Source organism: Lepidochelys kempii, chromosome 1 (assembly GCF_965140285.1).
Source record: "Lepidochelys kempii isolate rLepKem1 chromosome 1, rLepKem1.hap1, whole genome shotgun sequence".
Taxonomy (NCBI): Eukaryota; Metazoa; Chordata; order Testudines; family Cheloniidae; genus Lepidochelys; species Lepidochelys kempii.
The window spans coordinates 263,513,442-263,536,419 of NC_136380.1; the positions used below are offsets into that span (position 1 = coordinate 263,513,442).

The following is a 22,978-nucleotide window of genomic DNA, read 5'->3' on the forward strand; positions in this document are numbered from 1 at the left end:
GGCTGCTAGAAGATGAAGCAGGAACAAAGTTGCTGACTTAACCCGGTGGTTGGAACTACTTGTTAGGAGCCAGTCATCCAACTATCGGAAGCCTGAGTAGCCAGGACATCTTGTCTGGACTGCCATCACACAGAAAACCTTCATGAATACTCTGGGACCTGTTACTAGTCCAAAGTGAAGGACTCTGAACTGGTAGTGTTCCCGACCTACCAGGAAATGAAGAAATTTTTTTGTTGGGAGGATGAATATCTACATGAAAACAGGGCATCCTCCTTCATACTGAGAGCCATGTATCACATTCCCTCCTTTAGGGAGGGGATTATTGATGCTAGTGTAACCATCCTGAATTTTGGCTTTCAAATAAAGATGTTCAGTTGTTGAAGGTCCTCACTGGGTCTCCACCAATCACTTTTTGGAACTAAGACATATAGGAATAGAATCCTCTCTCTTGATATTAAGATGGTACTTGCTCTATTGCCCTTCATTAGAGAAGAGACACTGCCTCTTGCCAGAGAATCTCCTTGTGAGAGCAGTCCATGGAGAGGGGCTGGGAAGGAGGTTTGTGGGGGTAAGGGAGAGAAATTTGATGGAGTAAGCATGGTGGATGGTTTCTAGAACCTACTTGCCCGTTGTGATATAGTCCCAATTGTAGGCAAAAAGTATGAGAAGGCCCCCAAAGATTAGGGGTGGAGAGACAGAAGTGGCTGGCATCAATAAAGGTAAGCACTTTTTGACTGAGGCATCAAAAGTAGCCCTTAGCACATGGGTGAGAATGGGTGAAGGTCGTGGCAGTAGAGGGGGATGAAAATCAAGGTCTCTTAACTCTTGTGCAGAGGTTCAGCTGGGCACTGGTGATGGAATATTTGTGGAGGGAGCAGGCTTGACCTATATACTTGCCTGTGGTGTTCCCTTTTTGGGGCCAGGGCGTAAATTCCCAGGGAGTGAAGGGTACATCTACAGTTTTTCAACACGTGTAGAGGCTCATCAGTTTTCTCACTGAAAAAGTTTGACTTGTCAATCTGTAAATCCTCTATGGAGTTCAACACCTCTCCAGGGAATCCTGAAGAGTAAACCCAAGACTCCTACACTTCATAACCATACCAGTGAGTAGCCCTCTATAGACTTCTAGGGACCTCAGCATCACTCATGTCCTTCAGTGTAAAATTTCATGAGTCTTTACATTAAAAAGTCCACATCCCTCAAACAGAAGATTCTCAATTGTAACTCGTACCTCAGGGATTCCTGACGATTGGAGCCAAGAGAGTCTCCTCATGGCAACTGAGGTAGCCATGGATCTACATGCTATGTCAGCAGTATCAAGGGCGACTCAGAGCGATATAAGTGCCACAAGCTGACCTTCAGCAATCAGAGGCACAAACTTATTTCTGCTATCTTGAGGAAGCCTATTGATGAATTTAGTGATGGAGTCCCAATTTAAATAACTGTACTTCACCAAGAAGCTCTAGTAACTGGTGATTTGCATTTGAACACCAGATGTTTAATAATTTTTCTGTCCAAATAAATCTAGTTCCTGGGACTTCTTGTTTCCAGATGTTGCTTTCTGTCGTCTTTGGCTACACCTTTTGTTAGGTGGTGCAACAACCAATGACCCAGGTGTGAGTGTAAAATTGCTAAAAACCTTGGGAAAGCATTTGGTAGGAATGATCTGCTTTTTTTGATGTTGGTACCAAAGAAGTGGGCACCTACCAAAGCAACTTAGGTGGTGCTAAAAGCCCCTCATTGATGGGGACTGCAAGTCGTCCAGGTTCAGAGGTGTGAAGGATTTCCAGGAGCTTGTGTGATTTGTCCGCGAGCAGTTCCACTGGATACTTCAGTCTGAGCCATCCTACAAGTCCTGGAACATCTTGTGGTCATCTGGGCTTGTGGTATGGGTACAACAGCCTCATTGGCAGATGACAATGTGATGGGTGCCAGGATGGGGTGGTCCTACATCTGTAACTCCTCATCAGAGCCATGACCAGTCTGCTTGGTTGGCAGGAGTGTGCATTGAGTTGCCTTTAATAACCCCTTGTAAGGTTGTGGGTGAGGGGATCTAGCTCTGTACTGGGATGCTGACACTAGTATTCTAACCTGATGAAGTCCCCATAGTGTCCATTAAGGCCAAGGATAGGCATATTGAGCGGATGGTCATGGGAGTGGATTCCAGAGGTAACATCCCTCTTTGAGGTCTTATGTCTGGGGTAATAAAAATCAGCCATCGACCCATTTGTGGCGTGTACTAGCCAGAATATCCAGAGAACAAACTGGTGTCTCCTCCCTACTATCAGCAGAACCTGGGGATGACAATAAGAGTCCTCCAGGGTATGAGAAGCTGTTCCAGCTGGAGTGCTGGGAATACCCTCACACTGTGCTCTGTTCAGTACCTGTGTAAGAACAGCAGTTGGTGCTGGAAGAGGTTCCTTCACTACCACTCACCAAGAGAAGTCCAGTACCAAACAGACCATGAGGTCCTTTGACAACGTGTAGAATTGTGATATAGTTAGTTGGTACTATTGTAGTCAGGTGAGTGGATGGCATCAGCAGCAGGACAGTCAGTATCAGAGATATCAATACCAGGAACCTTGGGGTTGAGAGGTTGGTTCCAGGTGACTTCTGTGATACCAAGAAAGGGGGTCAAGAGGCACAGGGACCAGTGCCAGAATGAGTGCCAGCGTGGCCATTCTGGTGCCTTGAGCTATCATTTTTGAGGTGATTTGTGGCGTCTTGAGGAAGGATCTGATGAAAGAGACCTACATCTCTTCCCTTTGTGGGATTGGTGCTCTTTTTCCCCATTCCCTTTGGTTCCCCAGTTAACGAGGGATGAAGCTTTTGAAGTGGTTATCTCACATTTGTGAGCAAAAGAGCTGGGAGGAGCACTTTTTGAAACTAAGTGCTCAGGAATTTGAAGAGGGATATATCAACCTCTCCAACAGGAGCATCTTCAGATGAATTCTCAAGTTCTTGGGGTTCTCTTAGAAAAAGATTTACAAGTGGCACATCTGTCCGTTACATGCCCCTCCCCCAGACACAATAAGCATCTGGTGTGCCCATCATTAGTGGGCATATAAAAGGAAATCTTGGAGATTCGTGTTCAGTCATAATGACTGGTTTAGGTATGGGGACAGATTCTCCGGGTATGTCTACACAACAACTAGACAACTGCTGCTGGTCCCCGACTTGGGCTTGTGGGACTTGGGCTGCAGGGCTGTTTCACTGCTGTGTAGATGTTTGGGCTCAGGCTGGAGTCTGGGCTCTAGAACCTTGTGAAGTGGGAGTGTGCCAGAGCCCGGAAGTCTACACAGCAATGAAACACCTCCGCAGCCCAAGCCCTGTGAGCCCAAATTGGTGGGCAAGGGCTTGCTGCAGATGTCTAGTTGCTATGTAGACAGACCCCCAGTCAAAAACAAATAGGTTTTCTTTATGTCACATATTAAGAGAAACATTATAAAAAAAACTCTAAACTAACATTGAGTAAGTACCTATCTATTTACAATTATTTACAAAAGAATGGGTAGACTACACAGTGAGCAGAGTGTCTTGGATGCTGCAAGTTCTGACTCAGAGCCATGGGCAGTGAGAAGGAAGTGAGGGTGGCTGGGGTCTTCATGCCTTGGCTTGAAGCATGAAGACACTCAGGTGCAAACATGGCCCCCAATGGACACTAATGGCCGAAAGAATTCAAACTTGAGAGTACTGGGTACATGTGCACCAACTGTGGAATATCTATAGAGAAACATTTGAAGAACACTATTTCCTGAAGATGCTTTCTGTGGAGAGCTCCCAAGCACTGACCAGACCTGCTTAGCCAGTGCAATCTGATATGCTGACTGCCTGAGGCAATACAGCCACAAGTCATTTATTACACACACATTGTTTATGCTTTTTTGCAAGAGAAATATACAGTCTTTTCTGGTATTCTATCTGCCAAAAAGCCTAATTTTAAAACTAGGGCAGTGGATCAATTAACTTAGCACAAAGGCATGGTGTGCAGTCACATACTATTCAAGTACACAGCATTCTGAGGCAGTATATAACAGGGGCTATGGAACCAGTCGCCTTGCAGAGGTATGAGTCTATTCTCATTCTCAGGACAACTAGTGAATATGGTCATTTATGCTTGTCAGTGTAGAAACCATCCATAGCAGAGGAAGGGAGGGAGATGATAAAAGAGGAACTAAAAATAGCAATTAAAAATCTGCACTTAATTGTTGCATGAGTTTAGGCACTTTATGCTTGACGTGCGCCATTCATGACAAGAAAATAATTTTCTGCTGGGGGAAATATGAATCAAGTTCTCACAGTACTGAGTTGAGCCTGCTGACATCTACAACCAGCATGCATCATAGCTCATGCTGTGACTGCTGGGAAATCTCAGCTCCCTGGAGATATACAGGGGTAAATAAAACCAAAGGTAAATCTCACTGGAACAGGGTCCAAAAACATAGCATGGGACACTACACATTGTTATGGAATTATACTGAAACTGAGCATTCTGATGGTAAGCCATGTCTGATTTACTACAGTGGAGGCGCATCTTACTCGGGGGTTAGGTTCTAAAGTCAGTGCGTAAGATGAAAATCGCATATAGTCAAAATTACCCTTGAAAATCCCTTAAATCGCCTATAAAGTACAGTATACTGCACATGGTTTTGTGTATATTGTGCAACCCTGTACAGTAATATGTATAAATGTATAATGTATACAGTAATGTACAGTATATAATAAAAAGTACATATGCAAAATATAATTTTACAGTATTTTTAATTACATAAAAGAGAAACAGAAGAATGAAAGAATAAAAAAGGAAAACAGTAAACTTAACCACTCACCATTCATCCTGGATATTCTCGCTAGTCTACGATGACGATAATGGTGATACGACGACAACTATGACAGATGAATGATGACGATGATGAATGATGACGATGATTAGTACAGCGCCCGTTTGATGAACGATGAGACAATGAAGATAGGCACTGAACACACTCCGATGATTAATCTTCCTCTTCCCCTGACAACGCTGCTGGATGGTCGTCAGGGCTTGTCGTCGATCCAGGAGACGGAGATGATGGAGAGCTTGAGTGACAGAGAGCATGTCGTAGACCAAGTGGTTGGCTCTGGTTCAGCTCGAGAAGTTGATTGCGTAGGCTCATCTGCTGCTGGTTGTTTTTTCTTGAAAAACATGATGCTCAGCAACTGTCGCTGTTGTCTCTTGAGCTGCTCATACATTACTTGATATGGTCTCAAATCGTCCATAATACTACGTGTGCTTTTGAGGCTTCGTTCCATAGAGGGATCGTATTCAGAAATTAAATCATTCAAGTGTTTCGCTGCTTGGAACACTTAAACAAATTTATGAAGATTCCAACTTGCTGGCTCTTCCTGTTCGTCATCATCATCTTCTGTAGACGATTTTATCAGTTCCTCTAACTCTTCATTTGTCAATGTTTCTCTATGGCCCTCAATTAATTCTTCAATTTCTTCCTCAAGGATGTTGACGAAGCCATCACCACCTACTTGCCTGGCCACCTGAACAATGCGTTTCATTTCTTTGTCAGTGGTCGGGAAACCCTTAAAATCATTCACACATTCTTTCCATAGGTTTCACCAACATGCATTGACTGTTTCAGGCTTGATTGCATCCATTCCCTGTTTAATATAAGTGATGCAATCGGCAATGTTGAAGGACTTCCAGCATTCCCTCACATTAAGACTGGGATCAGCATCCATAGCGCTATGTATTCATGAGAACATAAACCTCGTGTACGTGGCCTTGAAGCAGCGAATCACACCTTGGTTGAGAGGTTGGAGGAGTTATTGGGGGGGGGGAGAAAGACTACTTCAACGTCGTTAGGCGCAAACCAGGGTGTGTGTGTCTCAAGGTGGCCAGGAGCCTTGTCTACGATCAGCAACACTTTAAAGTCAAGTTGTTTCTCTTCGAGGTACCTCTTGACCTCCGGAATGAAACACTTGTAGAACCAATCCAGAAACGCTGCCGCTGCTGTCACCCAAGCCTTTTTATTTGATTGCTAGAACACAGGCAGGAGATTTTTGTTCTTGCCTTTTAGGGCACGGGGATTTGCAGCCCTGTAAAGCAAGCCTGGCTTTATTAAATGCCCAGCCGCATTGCCACAAAACAACACAGTCACATGGTCTTTAGCTGCTTTGAAGCCAGGAGCTTGTGTTTCTGATTTCGAAGTGTAAGTGTAGTTGGGCATTTTTTTCCAGAAGGGCCCAGTCTCGTCAGCATTAAAAACTTGTTCCAGAAGATGGTCCTTTTCTTCTATGATTTTCTTTGTTCGGGGTAGGCTTTTGCTGCCTCTTTATTGGCAGATACAGCTTCACCAGTAGTCTGCACGTTTTTGAGGTTGAAGCGGTTCCTAAAACTGTTAAGCCAACCTTGGCTGACTTTGAATTTCTTTTCATCAGAAGACTGTCCCTCTTCGGTGGGAGGTTTGAACAGTGCATAGAGGCCAATAGCCTTTTCTCGCAATATGTTGCCATCAATAGGCACACGTTTACGGTTCATGTCTTCCAGCCATAAGTTTAATGCCTTTTCAGTCTTCACTAAAGTCTTATCACGCACCTGGCTCGTCACCTTAGCATTTATTGGAGCACTTGATGCCCCGGCTTGACGAATTTCTCTCTCTCGAATCTTGATGGCACGGATGCCAGATTCGTTGCGCCATATTTACATGCCACGATGGAGACCGACATACTGTCGGTCAATAAGACCAACACAGCCAGTTTTTCCTCCAGCGTTGGAACAGATTGCTATTTCTTCAGTTGAGAACCAGATGAAGTAGTTGGCTTGCGTTTAGGGGCCATGTTGTACAAAAAATACATATCTTTAAATGCGAGAATCACACTCAGTGCAGCGAGATACTCACACTATGAGAGGCACGTGGGAACTGAGAAAGACTGAGGGAACAGCAGAGCCACATCTCCCATCGCACGCTCACTCTGGGGCATACGCTCTTTGAGTGGAATGGTGGGTGGAATCGCCGCACTATTTAAATTGTTATTTTTCTTTTTTTTTTCTGCCGAGTGCATATAGTTGAATTCACGTAAGTTAAATGCGCATACGATGCAACTCCACTGTATATGGGTTTAAGAATTTTACTGCATAAGAATAAAATACAGTCTCCCCACTTCCCTGGTACCGCACTTTTACAAGACTGGGGCATGTCAGATGTTCAGTTACCTTATAAACTCATTCATAGTTTGGACAAATCACCCAGAAGTGCATGGCTACTAGTGTCATTGTCTGAGGAGATGCCTATCCAGCCTTACCTCATCACATGCCTGAGTGAGGAATGTTTTCAAAGACCCATGATCTTATTGACTTGTGATTTTCTCATGTCTTCATAAGCTGAGAATTCACCCCACAACTCTGCATAATATTGTGAGAGGCATCTGGGCATCAAATGAGTACCCTGATATTATCAATCTCCACAGTACTAGGATATACATGAAAAAGGACCTCTTACCTGCACTCTGTGGGCTGACCTGCCTTAAACCAGGGCTCTGCATGATGGCACCTCTCACTGGATTCTGAGCTGGTGGTGCAGGAAGGGTAGTATAGACCACTTGGTGGTTAGCAGGAGCTCTAGGTATGGGGAGCCTAGCAGCACCCTGAGTCACTGGACGATGTGTTACATTCACTGTTGTCTGAGCTGGAAAAACAAAAAGGATCACAAATTGAAGTCAAAAGGATTAAAACTGAAACCCCCATTCCAGAATGCAGGCATCTTCGACAACTGATCCATGTGAGCCATGGAAAATAAAAGCAGTCTTTATGAAACGTTACATTAAGTGCATCTACTTTTAAGGGGTTAAGGAGGATACTGAGGAATGTGGTCTGAGCAAAACTGAAGTGTGTGTGTTATATTTTGACATTTCTATATTATATAAAATATATAAAAATTTTAGATAATCAGAGAAGACAAATATATAATATCCAAGAGATACAGTTCACGGTTAAATAGTAAATTCTTACTTAACATGGTTCAAATGCCCAAAAACCCCACACATTTTACTATTACTAAGTCTCCTCTGCCAAAACTAAATAGTATCCTAACTGTAAGGAATAATATAGAAAAGCCTGGGTGGTAAGTGTGCTTCGGCATTATTAGTGAAGAGTGAGCAACAGTGCAGATCTCATTAGAGAGCTCTCATGATTGGATAACATCAGGTCTAATTGGTCTTTAGTCACTCACCTATCAGGGTGGGGGGAAGAGAGACCTATGTTTCCCTTATACCTTTTTAATTTTTGAAGTCATGCTGCTAACAGAAGAAAGTTCAAGCTGGGATGGAGGGACCTCCACAGCAGCTTAGCTACCAGAGCTGCCCAAGGACTAGCGAGGTACTAGAGGTGAGTGGCTGTGCTATTGCAATCCCTTCAGGAATTCAAACCACACAGCTGGTGCAGATTCCCAGTGCCTGAACAACCCCCCCTCCCTTGGGCAGCTGGCACCTCAATGGCCCCTACAGCTCTCCTTGGACAGCCAACAACATTGCAAATAATTTCTAGAAGTGTCCTATCCAGTGGACCATGTTTCTTTATTGGATTGAGAGGACCAATCTTGTCCCAGCTGAGGGACAGACTAGATCATCCAGTAGGACTTCTCTGTCTAGTCTATGATTCCCAGAAGGATGCAGCTTATAGGACAACAGCTTATTCTGCCATCTAGCCCCTTCCACAAGGACTCATCCACCTTTCTCTGCTTAAAACATTTCAATTTCTACAGCCTTGGAAGAACCCAAAGAGGTTAGGAAGGGAAGGAGGAGGATCCTGGGAACTACAGGCCAGTCAGCCTCACCTCAGTCCCTGGAAAAATCTTGGAGCAGGTCCTCAAGCAATCAATTCTGAAGCGCTTAGAGGAGAGGAAAGTGATCAGGAACAGACAGCATAGATTCACCAAGGGCAAGTCATGCCTGACTAATCTAATTGCCTTCTATGACGAGATAACTGGCTCTGTGGACGAAGGGAAAGCAGTGGACGTGTTGTTCCTTGACTTTAGCAAAGTTTTTGACACTGTCTGCCACAGTATTCTTGCCAGCAATTTAAAGAAGTATGGGCTGGATGAATGGACTATAAGGTGGATAGAAAGCTGGCTAGATTGTCGGGCTCAACGGGTAGTGATCAATGGCTCCATGCCTAGTTGGCAGCCGGTATCAAGTGGAATGCCCCAAGGGTCGGTCCTGGGGCCGGTTTTGTTTAATATCTTCATAAATGATCTGGAGGATGGTGTGGATTGCACCCTCAGCAAGTTTGCAGATGACACTAAACTGGGAGGAGAGGTAGATACGCTGGAATGTAGGGATAGGATACAGAGGGACCTAGACAAATTGGAGGATTGGGCCAAAAGAAATCTGATGAGGTTCAACAAGGACAATTGCAGAGCCCTGCACTTAGGACGGAAGAATCCAATGCACCGCTACAGACTAGGGACCAAATGGCTCGGCAGCAGTTCTGCAGAAAAGGACCTAGGGGTTACAGTGGACGAGAAGCTGGATAGGAGTCAACAGTGTGCCCTTGTTGCCAAGAAGGCCAATGGCATTTTGGGATGTATAAGTAGGGGCATTGCCAGCAGATCGAGGGACATGATCGTTCCCCTCTATTAGACACTGGTGAGGCCTCATCTGGAGTACGGTGTCCAGTTTTGGGCCCCACACTACAAGGAGAATGTGGAAAAATTGGAAAGAGTCCAGCGGAGGGCAACAAAAATGATTAGGGGATTGGAACACATGAATTATGAGGAGAGGCTGAGGGAACTAGGGATGTTTAGTCTACGGAAGAGAAGAATGAGGGGGGATTTGATAGCTGCTTTCAACTACCTGAAAGGGGGTTCCAAAGAGGATGGCTCTAGACTGTTCCCAGTGTTAGCAGATGACAGAACAAGGAGTAATGGTCTCAAGTTGCAGTGTGGGAGATTTAGGTTGGATATTAGGAAAAACATTTTCACTAGGAGGATGGTGAAACACTGGAATGCGTTACCTAGGGAGGTGGTGGAATCTCTTTCCTTAGAAATTTTTAAGGTCAGGCTTGACAAAGCCCTGGCTGGGATGATTTAATTGGGGATCGGCCCTGCTTTGAGCAGGGGGTTGGACTAGATGACCTGCTGAGGTCCCTTCCAACCCTGATATTCTATGATTCTATGGCTGGCACTAAAAAGATAAAAAACCTGCTGAAAAACAGGGTCAGTATATTCATCTCAAAAAGTTAACACAAAGAGACCAAACAACACAGGGTTTCAGAAGCTACTCACCACATTCACAGAACTATATAAAATGAAGTTACCTGTAGGTAGTACGTGTATGGTGGTCTGGGAAGGCCCACTTGTTGGCACACCTGTCTGCTGCAGAGAAGTCGCCTGTAAAGGCTGCAGTGGGCGAGCCAAGGGCTGGGAGGATAGACCTATTCCAGACACGCCCGACTGATTCTGCTTCTTGGCATCTGCTTCAAAAACAGAACGAAATTGTAGACAATAGAAAATAGGGATTGAAAAGGCCTGTTGGGTCATCCAGTCCCTTCCCCTGCCACTCCCAAACCAATGTTGTCCCATAGCATGCTTGCTAGTGTTGTGGTTCTTCCACCTTTTCATTCTACAAACCAACATATAAAAGATGCTCTAAAGGACCCATCTTCCATCAGCCCAATCTCTCTGTTTTTTTACATTTCATTCTGCCATTCTCAGGAAAGACTGGGCAGACCACTGTGATTCAGGGACCAAAGTTCATGAAACACTGCGCTAAAGCCGTATCTCTTCTAGTTTTAAATGGCTCAAACTACAAGCCTTCAACTACTTCCTTTAAAGACTATTCCATGAACTAACAATGATTATTAGGCCTTATTTTTTATGTTTAGTATAGGCATTGTTTTCCTTAATTTCATCCCTTTATCCATAGGAATAATGCTGCGCACCTCCTTATGTAATTCTTGTTCTTCTTTGATGTTTGCACCTAATATTTGCAGACACGTATGTTCTCTCCCCAACTTACTCAGCACTTAGGGTATATCTACAGTACAGTGGCACAGCTATGGCCGTAGGTCAGTGGTACTGACCTACAGCACTCAGGGCACAACATTTTTCACAGTCGTGAATGACGTAGGTAGGTCAATCTAATTTTTAAGTGTAGACCAGGCCTTAGTTTTGTTTTCTGTTTGTAAGTCAACTCCTCCAGCCCACAATTAATTGCTGTTGCTCTTCTCTGAATTCCATCCAATTTGGTTATCAGAATGATTTTTTTTGCACTGAGAAGCTGCTTATTTTGCTCTACTGCATTGACAGGTGGATCTGTATATGCAGCCTTAGCAATGGCTTGTGAGAACTTGAAATTATTTTCAAGTTAGGCTGAGAAATACTCTTAAGTGCTTTATGAAAAGCAAGATTAATCACATTTCTACTGCATTCCTTTGTCCACAAGCAGGTTAACAAGGAAGTGGCAAGACATCTCTACCTAGATGCTTCAGATGCTGTAAAGGGAAAAAACACCAGGAAAACAAAAAAGCAGAATCAGTAGAGATAAAAAGCCACACTGAGGAAAGTCTCGATGGGGCTCACTCAAAAGACCTGGGATGACACAAGTGGACTCCTAGCAGCCAATAATTCAGTTCAACAGCACACAGAGAATCCGTTTGAAGATATTAAGTAGCGGAAAACAAAAATCAGTACTAGGCTCCTGATAAAGTGCCAGTATGCAGTGGTGATATGAAAGCAGAATATATTTTTGAAAACCACAGTGGGCTTCACTAACTCTATTAAAAGGCACTAAGAAGAGTTTGTTCCACACTTCAGGCTTGATGAAGACAGCACAAAACCTCCCTTCTGGTGAAAATGTTTCCACTGTTCACTCAGTGCAACTTTTAGGTCTTTATCAAATGGCTTCAATCATACTTGACAGCTAATCTGACAGTAGGAAAAAAACCCCCAAAAACCCTTTGTCCAGCTGTGTAGATGTTCAAGGTCTTTTGTCACAAGATTGTCTGTCTGTAGTTCACTCACTGTGACTAATCTTCAACCTTTAAAACTCTCAATATCAAATTTAAACCTTTAACAGTGCTAGGTTATGATCTACAAATCCAATTGACCTGTGGATTATGTATCCTGGCAAGATTACACCAGTGTCAAGCTGTCTGGAGTGGCTCATGAAGGTGGGTGCCAACCTCAGGGCAGACTGTTACAAACCAGGGAACAAACCCCAAATTAGTTGTGTGTTCTATAATTAAATTTCACCAACCAAGTATCAAGTGTGAGCTCCTCAAGCACTATATAACAGCCTTAAAGTGGAGTCATAGACCGTCCCCTTGGAACTCCTGTCTATCTTGCCACCCAGGAGGGTCTGCCTTTCTGATAGATGGTCCTTTACACCAAAAATCACAACCATATTCAGGCTCCCAAATGACCAGTCACTTATCCCAGGTCAATTGCACCTCAGATCACACACCAAAGACAACACTTGTAGCCAATCCTGTAACAAACTAACAAAAGATTAATTAAGAAAAGGAACAGTTATTTAGTCTCTAAGGTGCCACAGGTACTCCTTTAAGGTTAAAGCAGGTAAACACACAAACACAAATGAGTTACAGTCTTGGGGTCCAAAAAGTAATAGAAACTGCTGCAATGTGCAAGCTCTTTCATTTAAGGCTAACTCTAGCTAAACTAAGAAGCTTGGAGATACCTTGCTTATACTTAGAAATATTGTCCTCTCTAAATTCCAAGCAGCATAGTGATGACAATTTCTTGACAGGGATTTTTATTCCCTTCCCCCAGAGTTCAAGCTGCGATGGGACAAGAATTTGTGCACATCCCCTTTCTCATGAGTGTGGGGAAATCAATCAAGTCTTTTGTCCACTGATGTTCCACAATGGGTTCTCTGGTGTCTACAGGTCTTCTTTTGTTGGGCAAGAGAGGACACCTCTTGTGGTAAACTAGTATTTCACTTGGTAATGCTTCTCTCCTGACTTTTGGGATGTCCACTTTCATAACAAACACTTTTACAGTTACAGAGAAAACACTTAAATATTACCTTATAATATGGGATACAGGACATAATATGTGAAATTAATGCAGGCAGAAACTGACAAGAATTTCATAAAGTTCAAATACTAAACACATCTCTCTAAATCTAATACTTATTTTAACAATACTAATACACAGGTGAGAGACTGGTTTCCAGCTATGCATCTGTCAGTGTTGAGTGAGGCCTATGGGCTTTGGCATGAGCTGGCACCTGGTCTATCAGCATCACACCCTTTAAAAAAAAAAATCACATTCTGGTCTTGACACTGTAACACCATTAACAAATGGTTTTAAGTCTTCCGAGGCATTGTCGTTTTCCTACAATCAGACTAGCTGCTGTATTTAATTGAAGCCACTTGATAAAGACATAAAAAGTTACATAGCATGAATATAGAAGAATTTTCAAAATAGGAGAGGTTTCATCCTGTCTTTATTAACTAGGAGAGAACTTGTGAATAATTCCTATCTTTATTATTTTGTGCCGGCAAATAAACTTTCTTCTAATTCAAAAAGCCATTTGCCTCTCTCCAGAGAGTACCAATTGTAATGCGTATACCTGTTCACTATGAAAATGATACAAACCTACCAACAGCTTTTATTTTCAGGGCAGTGAACAGCCATTCAGAGGTAATGAATTTGAATGACGTGAATGCATTCAAATTAGTAACCTAGAGATGAAAGGCTTCAGATCCCTTTACTAAGAATCAAAATCATTTTAAGATAGTCTTACCTAGCAAGAACAATTCCTGGAGACCTAGTGCGCCACCGGAATCGTAGGATTTTAAAAATTTATTTATTTTAAAAAAACCCAAAAAACTCTTACAGATTTTTTCAGTCTCACTTCATTATAATTCGAAAAAAGATTTCCCGGGGTTACTGGATAGATTCATCTGGACAAATTTACACTGATTTGTAAAAGTTGTAGCTGCAATATCAATCTACAAAAAAATCCCTTTCAATATTCAGGCAGAGCTGGGTGCAGTAGAATTAAATTACCGTGTTTATGGACAAAAATAGTTACTGTGCACTGGAGTTAAAATATTAAAATTAAAATATTAAAATTCAATTTAAAATATTAAAAACTGGTGGATTTTGTGGCTGCAGTGCATTGAGTTAAATAGTTTACAATCATTTTTAAAGAAAAGGCTCAAATTCAAAAACAACTGTTACAGTACTTTTCTGATTCCAGCATGTGTGTCAAATTCACTGAAGTAGAAAAACGTTTAGCCTTGGCATGACATAACATAACTGAAGCAGAGCGTGCTGTATCCTAAACAGCCTCATGTATCACTGACAAAAATCAAGAGCTCAATCAAATTCCAGAATGTTCATTGTTGGAAATTATATATGAAGTTGAAAAAACAGCAGTTGATTTTCAGATACCAGTCTTAGCTAAATTAAATGCTGGTGTAGCTTGTTTTCCACATATGAACTGATGCAATTACACATGGAAGAGACTAACAGAAAAGAAATATGAAAATGCAGAGAGGCTAGTCTCACAAGGCCATTTTTCTGAAAACAGTCACTTTTTTTAAATTATTGGAGTTCCCCTTAATCCCTTACTGCTGCCAGTTTCACTGCATTCTTTATTTGCAGATGATGTCCCAACAGAGAACAAAAATGACTGGAAATTCAATTTCCATTTAAAATACGTGAATGACTTACAGTCTACATACAGGATATTTTGTATGGGAACATGTTGTATTTTAATTGCAGTTCTTGGAGCACGTAAAGGCTCCGTGAGGAAGATGAAGGACAAAGGGGAAGACAAGTAGAGAAATATGTTTGAAATCCACCTCACCATGCTAAATTTTAGTTCCAACACAGAAGCTGGAGTGACTGACTAGCAGGCCTGTGCACTGAGAGTGAATGCTATACAACATTTTAACCTTTGTTTTTCAGAGGGAGGTTCCTGTTGGAAAAGCGTGAGCTATCAGAAGGAACCTTTGCTTCCCTAACAGTGTAAGTGTTCAGTCAGGAATTGTATAAAATGTTCTCTCAGGGGATTTGGTAGAAAGGAAGGGGAGACAGAATAACACCACCACAGAACAAAACACAAACCTGCACAATTGGAGAAAACTCACCAGAGCACCAAGAACCTATGTAAAATAATCTAATAATAATTCTGTAGACAAATCATAAATGGCTAAAATCAGAGCTAGAGGATTCTCCAGACAGCTACAGTGCATCCGATGAAGTGAGCTGTAGCTCACGAAAGCTTATGCTCAAATAAATTGGTTAGTCTCTAAGGTGCCACAAGTACTCCTTTTCTTTTTGCGAATGCAGACTAACACGGCTGCTACTCTGAAAATAGACACTAAAGCTTTTGAAAGTATAAGTAATTTACAAACAGAGCATAGTTTATAATTGGACTTGAAGACGCCACGTTTTTTCTTTGAGGATCACTGAAATTCCTCTAGCAGCCCCAATTAAGTGGGCCCTGACAAAATGATGAGATTATATTGTGAAGCTGAGTTGTCAGACTGAAAGGAGCTGTGAACAAAGTCCATCTTTTACTGGCAGAAAAGATCTGTTGGCACAGGCCACAGTAACGTGGATCCACTTTAGGACAATATCACATAAATCTCTATTTGTTCCCTCTGGTTCCTTTTACAATTTATTAATCTCACTGGGTAGCACCTTTGAATACAAACATTGTAAAATAAATTTAACTTGTCAACTGAAGACCAACATTAAGATTAGATGACAGTGGTAAAAAGACCTGAGTGCCTATGTTACATGTTTTACTGCTCCTAACATTGGTGATGAATTATAGATATGACGTTTTCTAGTGTAGACACAGACAAAGAGCTGAGGTTGCATGACCTTCTTAGTTATGTCTCCTGTACTATCCTACCAGTTGAGTAGGGGAGGGAAGGGGAGTTCTTGGTTTTTTTGTAACATTACACTGCTATTTTACTGAAGTAAAGGCTACTATATTGTTGCAAGACCTTCGACAAATGGGGAAGAAAATTAATATTCAGATCAGGTGAAGGCATCATGAGTATCTCTCAAAAAGAAAAGGAGTACTTGTGGCACTTTAGAGACTAACATTTATTTAAGCATAAGCTTTTGTGAGCTACAGCTCACTTCATCGGATGCATTCAGTATTTCTGTGGAACTTCTTTGGTACAGCACTTAATACCACAGACTATCTTGAGACTTTTCAGGGACTAGATTTAAGGGAACAATGCAATACACTGGAATTGTAAGGCTAAAATTAGTTAAAAGGATAATTCTAACTTGCTTAAGTATCTGGTTTACAGTAGGTAGGAAGGTAATGCAAAAACTTTAAATTCACTTATCAATTAGAAATTCCCATTGTTCCTTTGGAAACCTGTGAAAATATAATTGTTTCTTTGGATCATCCTTCTCAAATTGGTAGGATGAAATACTAATGCTAGCCCAGTTTTCCTCACAGCTAAATGGATCTCTTCTGACTTACCTTGGGAAGAGCCATCATCTTCATCATCCAGGGTGAGATCAATGACACCTCCTGAATCACTGCCTGTGACCTTCCCACTCTGAAAGACAAAACTCCTGCATTTTGCAAAGGCAACTCCATGGAACACAGCAGATAAAGAGGTCTTGACTGAAAACTGAGTAAAAAGGGGCTCAGAGCTGAAGCATGGTGACTGGAGAGGCACTGGTAATATTAGGGGAAGGAGAAAATTTGAGAGGATATTCACAGTGGTTGAGAAGGAGCTGAAAACAGAATGAATGGTATGCAACACCAATATTTTATAATTTTGTAAGATGTAGTAAGAGATATTGTAGAGTACTTGTATTTTATAAATAAATTATTATTAATTATTATAAGCCACCTTCCATTCAAAAATCTCAATGTTATAAGCCAAAATACACAGCAGGCTGTGTTTTCCTCAGTCATTCTATGAAACATCAGTGTTGCTACAAGGAAACAAAAGCAGCAGCAGAGTGGCCACTAGAGAAATGCTTTAGCCACCTTGAAATTAACAGTCCCGACTATATGCCAATTATGAAACTGACTTCATACCGAAAAAGTAAACGCAAAAACCACTTGGGCACCTATATATTTACTGGGCATATCAACACTGACAATTAAAAATTTCCAGTTGTGTCCAGCCTTCTGAAGCCATTTCATTAATGTAATTATAGCCATAGGTTATGTTGAAATAACACACAGATTAAGCCATTTGGAAGCACTCTTTTGAAGCTGATGAACAAAGGCAGCGTTTACATCTTCATGAGGACTCAATGTTGTAACAAACTAAAACATTACGAGCCAGAGAGATTTTCCTTAGAAGTAAACTGAGTTTCTGCTAAGAAGCATTCAACAAAATCTGGTTCCATGTTATTCTTTCAGCTATTCAGACTTGCTAGGCAGTCTACCCTCCACCCATGCACTTTCTTGAGATAAGAAAGGGATGAGGGGGAAGGGAAGAATGTATATTCCAGGGTCTCTGCACACATTCTCTGGAGAAAGTATCCATGATGTGAACTCCTGGTTTCTTAATCCTGCTGCAAAATTTGGGAACTTTCTTGTTGGTGTGGGTGGTGAACAGATGTATTGCTAGAGTCCACCACTGGCTGCAGATTCAGCAACTTTAGTGACTCCCAAACTCCCTGGGATAAAAAAAAATGGGCTAAGAGTAAATGTAACAATTGATCCCAGGGAAGAATAAATGTGAAGAAATGGTATGGAATAGGGTCTCATCCATGGGCCAGTTCAAATGCCAATATCAGTCCTACAAAATGAAAGATGTGTGGTGCTGTCAAATGACTGTGGATCTGAAGAGCCATGACCTTAGAAGTTACCTCTATGAATTCTCAGTTGGGCAAACCATCCCTTCCACTGAGACACTGAGGGGGAAAAGGATGGTGTCAGAGCAGTTTTTCTGTGTATTATTAATCACAAGTGATGGAGTCACCAAACACTGGGACATTTGAATCTAGAGTGGCTGATATTGGTGATCTCTTCAGTAAGTCATCCAAACAGGGAAATCACTTGGGTTTTGCTGTCCCTGATGGCTGCTGTTGCCAGTGCTAAGGATCTTTATGAATATCTTACATGAGGCAAGACCAAAGTTGAGGGAGGTTTTATTGAAAAAGGCTCTATTTGAGGGCAAAATGAGATAACTCTGATATGATTCTAGATTTAGTATGATTCTTTCCAATTTGATACAAGAAATTCTCTTGCTCTCTTATAACTATGCTAGACAGAATAGTTTCCATCTTGAATTTTCTGTACTGGATGAATTGATTAGGCAAGTTGAGATCTTAGACAAGGTAATTTCCCTCTGACTGCATGGTTAGTATTAAGCAGACAGAAGATTTCCTTTTTCATGCTGAGGAAATGGGTAGGTGGCTTTGTCTACAAGATAATGTATGATTTCTGTGATAGCATTTCTTTTCTGGGAAGAAGAAAAAAAAGAAGAGACTCAGTGAGGAGGAGGAGGAGGAAGAAAAATCTAATGCTGAGCCATTTTTTAGTTTTCAGACTCAGTCTGAAGTGATTTCCTTCCACTCCTTCTGCCACAAGGAAATACAGATTCCGCAGAGGAACCTCCAGAGGGAGGAGAGAAACTTAACTCAGAAGTGGTCTTTGAGGCCTGCCTGACTTGTGTCAGTCAGTTAACAGGGCTGCAAGTTCTATTTAGCTTGGAAGTTGACTTTAGGAAATCTAGAAGGTCAAAATCTGGGAAAAAAAAATCTAACTGGGGACTCACAAAAAGGACAAGCAAGTCCTAAATGAATTAGCCAGTGAAGTCTCAGGTTTTTTTTTGCTTGTAAGAAGGGAACAATGCCTTAGGATCAGCCATGTCTTCCAAGGTCTTGTACAGGCAATCTCCCCAAAAGGAAAGGCCTATACGGCAGAGTGTAGATGCAAGACTGCTTGTCCTTAACCAGAACTAGTGATGAACTCAATGGTGCCTGCCATTGCCAGGGCTTTAACTGAGTCTTTCAAGAATTACATACAAATTAATTGGCAAGCAGAATGAGATCCAGCTTAACTTCCTACAAATGTGGCACTGAGCTCTTGAATCTAGAGAAGAGAACACAGTAACAGGAAGCCCTGGGAATCAGACATTTAAGTATCAATTCATACTGTTTTCTGAAGGTAGATTGAAATGTTTTGTCCCCACGGTCCAAGGGAGAAATAATCTCTAATGAAAAGAGGGTATTTTTCACAGATTGAGTGGCTCCCTAGCCAATCCTTGGAAAGAGTGGTCACTTGTTCCCGGTGTTGGAGAGGGTGAGGGAGACCGTAGAGCTTGCCATAGACCTATGGGCTAGAAGACATAAGAACTCTGATTACATCAGACCTCTGCCTATCACGATCAAGTTACATAAATTCATAGATTCCAAGGCTGGAAAGGTCCACTGTGATCATCTAGTCTGACCTTCTGTATAACACAGGCCACCAAATTTCCTCAAAATAATTCCTAGAGCATATCTAAGGAATCTAAGTTCTTGGGGAAGGGAAGATCTTATCTGAGTTTCCTGAGAGAAATATTTCTTACTACCTGTTCCCTACTATTTGAAAATCCAGTTCCACCCATTTCAACTGAAGACTATGCTTTGAAAAGGGACTGAGAGGAATAGCCTCTGCTACTCCTTCTGTAAGTAGTGTGGGAAAGGAAACAGCTCACTGTGATATGTGGCAAGTCACAGCCACAGTGTAGGATTTTTGCCTGTTGGCCTGGCTGAATGCTCCACCAGAAGCCAAAAGCAGCAGCCTGAAATGGAAGCTGACATGAACAGAATAAAGAACAGTAGATGGTGTGTCGAGGTAATGGAGCTGGGTAAGGAGAAAAGCACTCTTGGAAACTCGAGATTAGTCCTCATTTTGCCTAGCAAATCTGAACAATAGAAGGAAATCTATGGTCCAGTCTTCCAAGTGAACAGGAGCAAAAACAAAATGCTTAATTTTTTTAAAAGGTATATGATTCTAGAGATCATTCTGTACCTAAGAACATGCAATAGATCTGCTTGTTTCTATTCCCTCTCAGAACCAGGCTCTCACTTTTCAGCTGCAACATAAAGCTCGCCCTAACTCAGTGGAGGTTTGGTTGTCTGTAATAGTGGGGGATGAGATTGATAGCTGCCTTAAGGGTGGACAGCAAAGCTTTTTAAATTTTCCTAGCTGCTATGTTAATGTATATACTTTAAAAAAAAACAACTTGCTTCTGTCTTTTGTTTCTTCTAGAAGTTTGCCCTTTGTAGCCCGTGTAACTCTGTGTTTTATGAAACAATGACATCACAAACCCTATGGGCATGTTAACCACGGACTAATCTGAGCTCTTCCTAATGCAAGAGTCTTTTCTCCTCCCACATGCTAGAAGGCTGCAATTAAACAGTGTGACAAAGTTCCTGCTCTACCTTGGTGGGTCTTGAGCTCATTGGCGGATTTGCTCGCCTTGGAGCTTCACAGCAGCCCTCAGCTTGGCCGTTTTTCTGAATTCACAGTCCAGGTCAATGACTCCTGTGTCTGACCAGGAGTTGGGAGGATTTGGGGGGAACCCGGGCCCGCCCCTCTACTCCGGGTTCCAGCCCAGGGCCCTGTGGAATGCAGCTGTCTAGAGTGCCTCCTGGAACAGCTGTACGACAGCTACAACTCCCTGGGCTACTTCCCCATGGCATCCTCCCAACACTTTTTTTATCCTCACCATAGGACCTTTCTCCTGGTGTCTGATAATGCTTGAACACCTCATTCCTCCAACAGTCCGCGTTCTCACTCTCAGCTCCTAGTGCCTCTTGCTCCCAGCTCCTCACACACACACCACAAACTGAAGTGATCTCCTTTTTAAAACCCAGGTGACCTGATTAGCCTGCCTTAATTGATTCTAGCAGCTTCTTGATTGGCTGCAAGTGTTCTAATCAGCTTGTCTTAACCGTCTCCAGAAGGTTCCTGATTGTTTTGGAACCTTCCCTGTCACCTTACCCAGGGAAAAGGGACCTACTTAGCCTGGGGCTAATATATCTGCCTTCTATTACTCTCCTGTAGCCATCTAGCCCGACCCTGTCACAACAGTTTTAACCTAAACAATTAACTTTCACCAAGACACTGTAGAAATGTTTAAGTGATGAATGCAACAGAGAAGGGACTCTTACTTACATGTGCTTGGCACACAAAGAGCAGTGCTGTCAGAAAATAAAGCTTAAGTCTCTCTTGGGTTTTTATGATGAGGGGTTTATAGCCACTATTTCTGAATTTTAAAAATCATTAAAATAAGGACTTTGAGACAGATAAATAAAACAGATATGGGTGACTATGGATCATTGAGTCTCTCAGGCAAAAAAGCGAACAAACTTTAGAAAACCTTGGAGGTCATGTTTAAACAGCAACTGGTCACAAGACTCTGCTAGATCCTATCTCCTGAATCCTTCTGTAAAAGCAGCACTGATGTTTATAAACCTTTATATCAAAAAAGCAGAAATTTTACTACTAAAAATTCCATTTGCTACAATATTCCTTAATATTCTCTTTATTTGGCATATTTTTTACGTTTGTTTTTGTATGGTTAAACTGGTAATTCCACATCATGAGAATTTTGTATGTTTAACTTCTAGTGGTCATATTTTATATTTATTTATGCAACAGTGCCTCTTCTGTAGAGGGTGAAATAAAATTAACTTCATTTTTGTTTATTATTGTGGTTGTTTTCATACCAACACCATTAAAGCTTATGCCAGAGTTTCTTTTTAAAAGGAATCCTTTCCCAGTAATTTACAAGCTTAACTGTAAAAAAGTACTCTGTTCTGAAACTTTATGTCAAAGGCTACATCTTGAATATTAATACAATTACAGGATTGTAATAAGAAATTAATTTATGGTTTCTGTATGGTTTATAAACTACCTTTTTGTGCTCCTATTAATGTGTTCATGTTTGTTTTTCAAATTGGTCTGGTAAATTTCACTTTCCAAGTAAGCCATTTCATGGCAAAGTGAAGCTTTCCAGACTAGCAAATTTCACTTTGAAGTCTGCTGTGCAGCCAGCCCAACAAGATTAACAACACAGGCACAAGAGGAGTGTCAGTAAACAAGAGAGAGAGGACAGAAGAGACAAGGAAGAGTGAAGGGTGAGGGAAGAATAAACAGGCAACAGATGGGTAAGAGGGGGAAAATAAAGGAGGAAGAACAACCAACAAGAGAGAAAAAAGAGGCAATAGACCAGAACAGGGTGCAGTCATCTCCACCAATCCTGGAAGCAATATGCAAGTGCTTGACAACGTCACTTCACGTCTCATTTAGTGTTGTTTATTCTACCTGAAATACATGGCCAATAGGCACTGCTTTCATCTCTGATCCAAGTCTCTCCTAAAAAACTCATTTCTTAAGCAGTAAAAAGTTAATCAAGACTCCAGTACCTTCTTATATCGGTAAGCTGGTAGGCACAACCACAACACTGTAAAAATAATCTCTACCACGGCTCTTCTTCTCAATTTGCTTGCCATGAGTAGCAAGTAGATCAAAATAGTGAGGGAGAAGAGTGTATTGGCAATAAACAGCTCTTCTACACTACTAGCAAGTTCAGGGATGTGAAAGAGGAAAGACCTGTGCAGGACTGGAGGAGGGGAAGCAAAGCAGGTGACAAAGTATAAATCTCCTTCAAACCAGTGACTGAGACTGTGCAATTCTATTTTTTGTGGGGTTTAATTCAAATCCTAATTTAAAAAATAGTTTGAACATATATTACTGCAGTGTTTAGAAAACCACATAATGAAAATTATTTCTAAAATGTATTTTAATTTGGGGGGGGGGAGGGGTAAGGAGGTGTTTATATTTAAACTTGGCATTCCTGAGTCTTCTACTGGTTGCAGCCATCTTACTGAAAAGTGATCTGACACGCTGGCTTGACTAAGTCTGTATGAAATGCATCTGGAAATATGTTTGTCTTTCATCATGAGAATCTATACAGATAATTGTAATGAAATAATCCTAACTTCAAATGTCAACTAATAGGATCAAC

The 22,978-nt window shown here is 41.7% G+C and overlaps 1 protein-coding gene across 4 annotated transcripts in view; it reads right to left on the reverse strand.

Annotated features, from left to right (window-relative positions):
- ATF7IP (activating transcription factor 7 interacting protein) overlaps positions 1 to 22,978 on the reverse strand; it is a 168,162-nt gene that overhangs the window by 23,933 nt on the left and 121,251 nt on the right. For 3 of the 4 annotated variants that reach the window (XM_073327311.2, XM_073327315.2, XM_073327314.2), the window contains exons 12-14: positions 16,471 to 16,549; positions 10,304 to 10,462; positions 7,491 to 7,676 (exon numbers count right to left, since the gene is read on the reverse strand). In XM_073327311.2, the coding sequence (XP_073183412.2) occupies positions 7,491 to 7,676; positions 10,304 to 10,462; positions 16,471 to 16,549 (424 nt within the window). The remainder of the gene's footprint in view (positions 1 to 7,490; positions 7,677 to 10,303; positions 10,463 to 16,470; positions 16,550 to 22,978) is intronic. The other variant, XM_073327313.2, reaches the window with a different exon arrangement.